We start from the raw sequence: 11,560 nt of genomic DNA on the forward strand, positions 1-11,560 counted from the left end.
CAAGTAGGCCTAATAGAGATCTAGAATCTAGAAAATCCTAAATGTTACCGAAAACACATCGTTCCATGTGGGTATCCCAGGAGAGGAAGTGATGACCAGATGACATCACATTACTAAAATTAGCAGCCAATCAGAAAGAAGATACGTCTTTTCTACGTTTAACAGGATGTGTGTGTGTGTGTTCAGGGGGGCATGTCCTGCTGAATTTTCCCATAATTTGATGATGTTTTGCAGTTGTTAGGTTTGATATATCTCTCGCTCACCGCGCGTCTAACATGATATAGAATTATAGATCTAGATATAGATTTAGGCCCAAATAAGGGCGCTTTTTCGGTAGTTCCCACCCCGCAATTGTTATTCGTTGGTTTTGGCCCCAACAAGACTGGGGATTTCAGGGGCTAAAAAAGGGAGGTTTCAGGGGGGCATGATTTTACCATAATTTGATGTTTTGCAGTTGTTAGGTTTGATATCTTAGCTCACCGCGCACCAAACGTAAGCTATAGATCTATCGTGAGGACGTTTTGCCACCATGACTAAGTGGGAATTCCCTCCATGACGTCAAAACAAGATAGCTGTTACTATATTGGCCAATGGCGTTTAGTTGTCATTCTACTCTAGCTATCTGCTTGTGGCAGCTACTGCTTTTATCTCAACCCAGACCTTGAACACTTCATTTTGGAGCATCTGTCCTGAAAAAGTTTGAAATAGTGGACTTGCTATTCCCAAACTGTAGGATTTTAAAAAATAGCCAACACAGCAAATACTCGAACGGAAAATATGGGAGGACTTCCGTTAAAAGCGGCCACCCCAACTACAGAAACACCCTACTCTAGCCCAAGCCTTAGAATTAACCCAAGTGGCTCTAGATTTAGTCCTAACAACCCTCATAACTCAAATAACTGAAAAGTTAACCTTAACCCTAACTTTTAGTTTTTTAAAATGGTTACCTGTCGTATTTATGGAATCCCTTGGAAAATATGGTAGATCTACTTCTTTCGTAACATCTGACTCTGACCATGTGTTGACTATAGCGAGACACCCATGTTTCTTTGTTCGTCTCCTGGGTAGCTTGACAGAATGCTTCTTTGTTTTTGGTAATCATTCAATCGCAGCACTTTAATTTTCTTTCCATGCACATACATACATTGTCAGTGTTTGTGTCTGAGAGCTTTATTCCCAGCTCATCATTCGGCCATTTTTTAGTTTCAGACTTTACTCCATCTTCTCTCTCTCTCCCTCCCTCCTCCCCCTCCCTCTCTCTCTCTCTCATATTAAAAAATTGATTTCCTCCTTCTCCCTTTCTGTTAATCAATATAGTTTTCTTTTCTAAATCCGCCGTTTTCACCTGAACTACAATTATTATGAAGAGTAGGCTACTGCACTGTAATGTCTTGAGACCAAAGGAGGATACCCTGAAGTCAATTAAAACAAAGTCACAGTGCTGGTAATTTTCAAGTTATATCATTATTTTTAAAACATGCTTTTGTACTAGTTTGCGTTTTATAAGACTTCTCACTTCATCATTATTTGTTTTTTCGTCACAGCAATGGGGAAGTTTATGAAACAAGGGAAAGTGGTCCTGGTCCTGGGAGGCCGGTTTGCTGGTAGGAAAGCTGTTATCGTAAAAGTGAGTATACATCTCTCCTCAGCCTGTGTTCAAATACTTTAAAAAAATGTTGTACTCTATCTTATTAAAAAGATAACATAGCTTTTTGTAACTGAGTCATCATGTGCAACAATCATATCATTCATGTGATGCTGTTGATGTTATCCATTTGAGGATCTGAAGACGACATGGTTTACATGTCTTTGACAGTTTTTAAAATAACCTGACTTCCAGTGTTCTCACACGATCAAGCCTCAATGACTCAACCATTAAAACAAATTGTATGGTTTCATCTTGTTCACATACGTTTTTGTGTTCTTTGAGTTCTCAATTCATGAATGCTTATGCTATAATTCGCCCATGACTTGTTTTTAGAATGTTGTTTTCCATGGGTTTTTTTAAAGGAAAATATTGATTCTTACCGTTTTATTCAATGAAATTTCTCGCATTCTGTGCTCTACAGCTTTTGAAAATGGGAATTAGTTACTGCTTTGTAAAACTAATGAAACTATGTAATGTTGAGAGACTGCTGCTCTGTGAATGCTGACAACTGCTGAAATAAATATAATTTTTATCAGTTGTATTCATCATGGACTCTTTCTTCAGAACTACGATGATGGAACTTCAGACAAGCCTTATGGCCATGCCCTAGTTGCTGGTATTGACAGATATCCACGTAAAGTCACCAGGACCATGGGAAAGAAGAAGCTCAAGCAGAGGTCAAAGATCAAGTCCTTTGTGAAAGTTTACAACTTCAATCATCTGATGCCCACCAGGTTTGTGTCCTTATGTTTAACACTTTGCAGTCACACAGCCAGCAGTACAAAATACCTCGTCTGGTCACCCTGCTAGGAGAGTGACTGCAACAGACTTCTCGGACCTGACGCAGACCAAAACAGATAATTTTAACCGTCGCATTATTGAGCCAAGTGATCGTAAAGTATTTAAATCTATGTGTCACAACACAGTGTTTTTAGACTCTCATGAAATTTTAAGCCAACGAAGTTATGATATGACCTTGACTGCGCTGTAGACATATTTAATGTCTTGATAAGCCGCCGTCATATAGTTTGATTTCTCTTTCCGTCGATATGTAGTTTAATGCATAGCTCCCACTTTCCCGCTAAATACCGGAAACTCCGCTTCATCTAGCTTTTCCCGCTACTCTCCTCCTTTCTCCGCTGAACCGCTCTCGCAAATTGCGATTTTTTTTTTACTCGCGGAAAACACCGAACCGGGAGAGATGAAAACGCAGCTTGCGCATGTCCGCCCGTAGCTTTCTACTTTCGTTCTTCTAGGCCTAGCGCTAGTTTCACTTTGTTTAATATTGTGGAGCAACACAGTCAAAGTGTCGATCGGGCATGGGGACGTTGGCGCGCCGAGTTGATGCAGAATGCAAAAATAAAAGGAGCTGGAATGAGAAAGAAGCAGCCGGTGTGCGACTTAAAAAGTTCATTAGAAAATTGAACAAGCCGCTTGCTGCACTTTGCGTTTGGTGCGATAAAGAAATCGCCGCCCGCGCCACTCCTGTACAATTGCGGTCCCGTTTGTTTACATGACGGCTATTGTGGCTGTTGATTAGCCTTGAAGGTAGTAAACATTAGGTAAACGGTCATAAGTTATTAGCCTGCATGGTGAGTGATGAAGCCAGCAAGACTGTTCAGTGAGCCCTAGCCGCAGTACATGACTCCGTTTTTGCTGATCCCGTTTGTGATATAATATTCGTTTACCTTTTCCCGTCCGAGAGTACGTTTCACGCAAAAAGGCGCCTATGGCGGCAGGCTGAAGTGTATTTGACACCGAGGCATCGGAAAAATCAAGATCTACTTTTGCTTTCCAGAAATTTGCTGGCGATAAACTAACAACACATTTGTGACATGCAGGTTCTATAGTATAAACGCTGTGTCGCCGTGCAAATAAAATGTAATAATTACTCGGACTTGCCACCGTGCTGTCACTTGTGTGTGTGTGTGTGGGGGGGGGGGGGGTGAAAAGAAAATACAAGCGTTGTCTGATTTTTAGATTGTCGGGTTCGCCATCGTGACTGATCGGTGAACCTTCGCGCTAGGCACCACAAGATACGGCATCGGTGAGCACTGGCGTTTGTTGGGGTCGCCAAAGTTCATTTAACCATTTCGCACTTACAGCGCCCGTATGCGCCCGCGCCGGTGGGGGTGTTTGTTTCGTTGCCGCGGGAGGCTTCTACTTTTACTATCATCAGAAGTTTAACTTAGCTATCTTTATAGAGGAAGAGTTCCGGAGCTATCTTTATAGAGGAAGAGTTCCGGTTTACTATGGTGTTTTTCTTGTTTCGCTAGCACAAAGAGTCACTTTTTGAGCGGGAACAAAAGTCGGAGGAGATTTTAGTTGTAAACACGCCATCATGTCTCTAGGATGCATGGGCGCAAAGCTGCCCGATATGAGTACGACAAAAACAAAATAAAAACACCCAAAGAAAAGTCTTTTAGGTGCTTTCGAGTTTCCACCAGAGGCTTCAATCTCTGTGAATGTGTTGTATTTCTTTTGTGTGGATTACCTCTTTGTCAGTGGCAGAAACTTCGTGAGTTGAGAAATGTATACGAGGTTTAGGTCTAGATCTAGACACGCATCTCAGAAAGACTTCTCATATCATTTCATACTCTTCTATTCCACTTATAATTTTGTACTAGTAATTTAGCTCATTCATTTTCCTTTCAGAAAATACTATTTTCATAATTTTTGGTTGTGTTTGTGATTTTATACAATTTTTTTAGTAAGGTACCACCCTTCAATTTTCGTGGAGTTGTTGCCCTTGTCTTAAGGATGGGGGGCCACAGCTGGCCAAGCCTGCTAAGTGCGAAAGGGTTAAAAGTCTGAGCGTTGCGAAGTTTAGGACTACAGAATGGGGCAGAGATTATTGTTTTTTTTTAGAGATACACACGGGAGAGGGGCAGAAGAGGACAAAAATTTGTAAGCAAATTTCAGAATTTTGATTAGATATGGAGCCCTCTGCAAAGCACGCATTGGTGCAGGCCTTGTGTGGAATCTGGATCCTTCATACCTTGTAAGCCGTGTTATTGAAATAAAATGTTTGTGTTTCATTGGTTGGGTGATAGTAAATTAGAATAATATTGTAGCTTTCTGTTCAAGACTGGCAGATTTTCAGTGTCACTGACTGCCTCTTGCCCTCCCACAGTTTACACCTCTTACACTGAATGTCTACTTGAGCCATTCAAGTTATTACTCTACTTTTAGTTTAAGCAATAATTTTTGTCTTTCACGTTTACAATATGAGTCATCACCCAGACTGGTTTTTGACAGTAGAAATTCTTGTTCAAGGCCCCTCTGAACGCTCAAAGCAGGATTCATTTTATATATATTTAAATATATAAAATAATGAGAGGAAAATGTTATAACAGGCTGAAATACTTTAAGTCAAACAAGACCACAGTGGGACACTGACATGTTGTTGACGGGATATATTTTGCGTGTGTGTGTTGTTATGTAACTTGGCCATGGAAGATGGAAAATTGGAGAAGCCTGTTTGGCAGTCCATTTTCCTCTACTTCTTTTGTATGTTTGTCACTCTTGTGAACTAATATTTCCGGGGTGCCTTGATAGTCTAAGCTTGATTCCCCGTTTGGATTTCTTTGTTGACATCCACCCCTTGTGGCTCATATGACCTATGCAGTTGCAAGCGCCGTAAAAACCTTACTAAAACTAAATCTAGGGGCGAGCAAGCTTGCGATTGTCTGTCTATCCTCCATTTTGTTGTCTGGACTTTGTTGAACATATGATAGGTAAGATTTAACACCCAGCCTTCTCAGATAAGGGTGAAAAATTTAGGTTCCGTGTGTAATTTGTGCACATTAAAAGATCACTTTGCAGGCCTTTAGTTGATAAGAGTAGGCTTTGGCTGCCACCCGAGCAAAATTCAAAATTCCTACCTAACTGGCTCGTATGACCTTATGCAGTTACGAGCATCATAAAACACCAAAACAAACAGAAAGGACTGCCCATCATTATGAACATGGCATGATGACCCCAGGATTTGATGGTCACATCATCATTCAGGTTATAATCTAATGCTTGGAATTTCGAATAGGGCAAAGGGGGCTAAACATGCCAGCCAATGCAAAACCAATCTTTGTGCTTCTAAGGCATGGTCCCTTTAGCTGTCCAGGTTGTGACTAGTGCCTTTTAGATGCGTTTTATGTCTTGTCAGCTCCACCTATCACTCTCCTATTATCATCAATTACTACACATTGTTAAATATACCTCAGTGAGTTTTGTATGTTGCTGAATGATATGTAAATACAATATCTAGTAACAATGAAATGAGCCCCTTCATTAGTTTCACGAAGTATTTTTGATATTCACAGAAAGTATGATCTCTTTTCTTAACCAACTCAGGTACTCTGTGGATCTCAACTTTGAGAAGAACGTCGTCAACAAGGACGTTTTCAGAGATCAGGCCTTGAAGAGAAAGGCAAGGAGAGAAGTCAAGGCAAAGTTTGAAGAGAGGTGATTATTAAAGACTTTTAATCTGTACTTTGCCAGTTTTATCATTTAATTTCATTGGGTCATTCAACTGTTCACAGCTTCAATTTGTATTGGTTATTTTTTAATTTTTTTTGGTGTTATGTAAATGAAAATGTTAACTCACTTGCTGCCATCGCTTTATGGTGCAACGTCCAAAGAATTCCAGGTGTTTTGAAACCAATATATAAAAATGATTGTGACTTGATTATTCATCACCCAACAATGAAACCCAGCATGCAAAAGGCATAGAGAAAATACTACTCAGTACAAGATGGATTTTTAAAGATATCTTGAACTTGAAAATTATTTTTTCCTTCCTCCATGATCTTTTGCAAATGTAACCATTTTTTTGGGGGGGGGGGGGAGAGAACAATTCAGCCTTGGGTATAAATATTAAGTTTAATGTCACAAATCCCTACAGCCTTTCACTAGCCTCTACAACTCTGAACCCTCTTCATAAATTTGGTCTTTTATCACTCAAAGTCTAGATCTGTAGATCTGACCCAATCTAGCAGTTCGAAAATGTTTCGAGGTTTATTTGCCATCGTGCCAACGTCATCAGTTGGGGGGGGGGGTGTCCAAGATTTTATCAAAGGATGTAATCCATTGCTCAGTCGACTCATTCAGGACATCAGTTACCCTCAAAGACTTGCCCTGAAACACATAGGTAATAATAAGAAAAATAGGAAACTGAAATTTAGATTCCCCGGTTTTTTTTTCTTCTTTAAAATCATAAAAAATAACCCAGATTCAATGAGCACTTAAATCAGCTTCCATCTATTGCACTTGCATCATGAACCATTATTCACTTAGCCAATTGCATGAGGTTTTTTTTGGGTTTTTTTACACAGCTCATAATATGCAGGCACTACTTGTGACTTCTCTTTCTACATTACTTGCTCGGTGCCTTTATGTAATGATTTACACAAAACCTCGTGTTTGCTGTAACGAACACTCGGATTCAATGAGATTTTAGGTCAGGCCCGTTGACCTTGTTGAATCCGAGTTCCACTGTATATCGATTTTATCTGAAACTCCTCCGGTCTGGCAGAGAGTGAGTTAACTTTCCAATTGTCCTTGATGATTCTTTGTGGTGTCGGGTAATTCTGAGCCTTTTCTCCAATGGTCATAAAATCCCTGAAAATGTTTTTGAAGTCAATCCCAGGGACTTATAGTGATAGATTTTCTGAAAGCTTGAAGGCTTGGCAAAAGTTTGATTTTTGTTTTATGTCTGTTTTCGCTCAGAAAAATATTGTTTTTGTACTTTCTTTTGCCTCATTGGAAGTGAAACTATTGAAACAGAACTGAGTTGATTTTAACAGTGGTGAAATGGATTTCAAAACTATGCCATCAAAGTTGGTGCCGTTGAATTCTTTGGTACACCATGGTGACAGATTTATGGCCCAGGGGGCTCTCGTGGCCTAGAGGTTAAGGTGTTGGCTTCTCATTCAAAGGTCCCAGGTTCGATCCGGGAAGTGGCCGAAAAATTTTCTTCTTTAAATTTGTCTCCTTTCACCTCCTTTCCTGCTCTCTAGCAATGTTCTGTCGTCTGCTTTCGTCTCCTCTTTTTGCCCCCACTCCCTCATCTCCTTTGCCCCCCCTCCTCTGGGCTCCTGATTCTTTCTACAGCTTTTCTACTGCTACTCCTTGGCTTCTCCTTACTGCTGTCTTTCAGCCACACCCCTGGTCTTCTGGTAGGAAAGATCTACACCTAGCCTTCTCAGACAAGGGCGAAAAATATCGGAGGGCCCGTGTGCAAGTTGCGCATGTTAAAGATCCCTTGGTGGTCTAAAATCGATAAGAGTAGGCTTCAGCCGCCACCCGGGCAAAATTCAAAATTTTCTACCAACTGAAAAAGTATAATGTGTCCCGCGCGCTCATATGACCTTATGCAGTTGCGAGAGCCGTAAAACACTTACAAGAAAAAAACAGCAGATTTATGGCCCATTAAACTGGCCAACTACTCCTCTAGGGTAAGGTGTAAGTTAGATAACTAAATGCTTGTATTTTACCTACCTGGTTTATCTCATGGAGGGTTTAGTCGTTACAAGAGACTGACGTTTAATGATGCAATATTATTTTAAAGTAATTTATTGTGGGGATCGTGTGATGCACAACCCCTCCTCTCAACCACTCCGCACAAGCCTAACAAGGTCTTGGGCCTAGGCACATGTCGAGAGAGCACTAAAATAGCCCAGCAAACTGCTTCTGTGGGGGGGTGGATGCGGAGTGGTATTTTACCGACCTTGCCTTTTTTCGTATTTATTTTGTCTCAAATGCACCTCGAATGACATTGACTTTAGATTCCATATTTGTTTCGGCTTCACGTAATTTTCTAACAAAGATAAAGAAGGGGGAAAAAACAGGAGTGCAGGCATAGTTCTACGGGTGCGTGATTTCGAGTAATCTGTTTTCGACCTATCTGGGTTATACTGTAATTTATAACAACAGGATGCTTGATATTTTTCGTTTTAAAAAAGAGAACTGCTGATAACCGCTTTTATTTTTAAACTGTAAGAGTTTCAAGGATTATATTTTTCTTGTTGCGCTTACTCCTGTGTGCACAGCTTAGGCGCTCTTCTCTAGCGACCTCTCAAGAAATGCAAATCATCAAATTTTGTGTACTTTGAGATAGCAGAACTGAAGAAAATACAGTTCTGTCTTAGACCAGACTTGGCTATTCCCATCAGTACTGTAGATCACTTGACACTCCACTCTCTTTGACATTGTCAGGTTGCTTTGTCAACCAAGCAGTCTCACAGAATAGACATAAGTTAAAGAGTAGATATCTGCATACTGTACTGCATTGTTGGCCTACTGTGTTCTACACCAGATAGCAATCTCCTTCCTCTATTTTCTTCACTTCTGCTAACTCAGAATATATATAATTCTTGATGAGTTACCTCCATTTAGTGTGCACACTATTTTAGCAGTCTCTCTTTAAACTGAAAAACTGCGACCTAAGGGCGACACCGATAAAAGAGAGAATGCCAATACTTAAGCGGCTGAAGATGACGCAGACAGGCGCCAGTAGGTGTCTGCTTGACTCCACATAAAGGGCGCCTAAGGCCTAGATCTAGATCTAAGAAAAAAATTACACCACAACACAGCTTGTATTTATGAAGCACTTATTTGGGGATTTAAAAAACCTTGAAATTCCTAAAATATTGCTTAATTAGTCTCCCTATTTTGACGACGCTGATTTAAAAAATGTAATTAGTTTTTGTCCACCGTGAAGCACCAGCTCTGAAATGACCATTTAAAATTGCCCCCAGTCCAGTCAGGTGACGTCACGCAAACCGCTGAACCCGAGTTGGCGACGGCGAGACAACATTGAGAGTTCGCGACCTCGGTGCTTTCTTGTCGCATCTCCATTTTTAATAACAGTAAAAACAGTTCCCAACAAAGAGCGAGCTGAAGAAGAAGTCACATTTTCACATTATGGAGATACGACAAGAAAGCACAGAGGTCGCGAGTTGACAGTGAGGCGCCCTGCCCTGTCCAGTTTTTCGGCCTAATAAGAATGTATTTTGGAGTTCGATAAAGCCGACGCCAATCCGAGCTTAAAGCTGCCTGATGTCTGCCAGCTCTATGTGGGGCAGGTTCGAAATCATAAGGGAATTTTTATACCTATCTGCGCTTACTGAGTCAGTTTCAGGAACGGCGTTCTTTGTGTTTTCACCGTAATTGATGAAAATTCAGTGGCCCCCCGCTGGTTTCAGTTCAAACAATATCCTCTGTATTTCAAAGAGGAACTATATCCCAGTGTAATAATACAGCGCTAGTATAACACCAAGTCCCATTTTGTATGGACTGGCTACCTGAACCATCTGCACTGGTTGTGTGTTACGCTTATTTGGCGGTGCACAATTTTTTTCAGATTTTTGCCATTTTCATCCTGTTTCTTGAACTATCATTTTGCTACCTTTTGTTTATGAATATTTTTTTTTTTCTTTTCAGGTACAAGACTGGCAAAAACAAGTGGTTTTTCCAGAAATTGCGATTCTAATTCAGAATAAATATGCCCCATAAGTATTTATGATGTTGGTTTCTTTTTTCCTCATTTGCTTTCGTGTTTTTTTTTAATTGCATAAAATTGTTTTAAATTTAAATAATTGAAGAACATGGGAAGAGGTGAAAAGTTTTTATAGAAATATGACATTCCCGTTTCCCTACCTTCTTTTTTCTCCTTTGTTGTGTGCTCTGATTTACTTCTGTTGAAGATGGTGAGTGGGCTGTTGGCGGGTGCTCTGGTGTGGTTTGTCCCTTCTTTCCTATTAAACATCTATCGTCCTGATCTCTCCTACTTCTTTTCTGTTTGTTACTCTCTTGTAACACCTCTAATCTTTGGCACATATAACCTTATTGTGTTGCATGTGCCACAAAACTTACTTTTAAAAAAGAAAAAAAAAGATGGTGAATATGGGGGACTACTTCAGTTTCGTACAAAATAATTGATAGTGGAAACCACAGGGTGGCCAGGGAAGTCGGAAATTGGTAGGAAATTTTTGTTTAGGTCGGATAAGTCGGATTTTTGTAGGAAAAATTTTGTTCCGACGGAAATGGTTGGATAAACGTCGGCATTAAAAGGGAATTTGAGGAAATCTGTAAGTTGCCTCGGGAAAGACCCGGGAAAATGCATAAAAGTTCTCGAATATTTGAAAACCAAATCCGATAACGTCCCTAAGTTCATTTTGTCGGTCGTGATCATTCAGCTTTTCCCGGTCTGAGAGTACATTTCATATTACAGGCGGCTATGGCGGCAAGCGGAAGTGTATGAGTGATGCCGAGGCTGGATCGGGAAAAGCTAGATCTACTTTTGCTTTCACTACCACTCTGAAATTTGCTGGTAAAAGTCTGATAACACAACATTGTTGTACCATGCAGTTTGTGCATTACAAAGGCTGTGTCGCTATGAAAATAAATCAATATTTGTCACTTGTGTAAAAAGAAAAGAAAGTTATACAAGCGTCTTGTCGGGCTCGCCGTCGTGACCGGTCACTGAACCTGCGCGTTTGTATGTCACACACGTGATGATAGGGCGTCGAGTGAGTGCCGCGAATGTTAGGGTCACTAAAGTTCATTCTAAGTCTGAGCGCTGCGAAGTATAGGACTCCGGGATGGCGGGATTATTAATTTTTTTTAAAGATACACTCAGGCGGGGGGGGGGGGGAAGAGGCAACACCAGGGGAAAAAACTGAACTTGGTAGCAAATTGTAGCATTAGCATTTAGAATTTTGATTGCAACGAGAGCTTTCTGCATAGCGCGTGTTGTGCAGGACGTGTGTGGAATCGGGATTCGTCACAGTCATACCTTGTAAGCTGTGTTATTGAACTAAAGGGTTGGCGTGTCATTGGATGGATGATAGTCGTTTGACCATGGAAAAACTCAGCAAGATAGTCTTTGGGGAGTAGAAGATTAACGGCCCTTGG

The 11,560-nt window shown here is 40.6% G+C and overlaps 1 protein-coding gene across 3 annotated transcripts in view; it reads left to right on the forward strand.

Annotated features, from left to right (window-relative positions):
* Nucleotides 1-10,163, forward strand: part of LOC101859936 (60S ribosomal protein L27) — a 21,621-nt gene extending 11,458 nt beyond the window's left edge. For all 3 annotated transcript variants that reach the window (XM_035969809.1, XM_005098524.2, XM_035969810.1), the window contains 4 exons: nt 1,545-1,627; nt 2,213-2,382; nt 5,999-6,109; nt 10,088-10,163. In XM_035969809.1, the coding sequence (XP_035825702.1) occupies nt 1,545-1,627; nt 2,213-2,382; nt 5,999-6,109; nt 10,088-10,136 (413 nt within the window). In that variant the 3' untranslated portion in view covers nt 10,137-10,163. The remainder of the gene's footprint in view (nt 1-1,544; nt 1,628-2,212; nt 2,383-5,998; nt 6,110-10,087) is intronic.
* Nucleotides 10,164-11,560: the final 1,397 nt, after the last annotated feature.

The sequence above is a fragment of the Aplysia californica genome, unplaced genomic scaffold, assembly GCF_000002075.1.
Source record: "Aplysia californica isolate F4 #8 unplaced genomic scaffold, AplCal3.0 scaffold00185, whole genome shotgun sequence".
In the NCBI taxonomy this organism is placed as follows: domain Eukaryota; kingdom Metazoa; phylum Mollusca; class Gastropoda; order Aplysiida; family Aplysiidae; genus Aplysia; species Aplysia californica.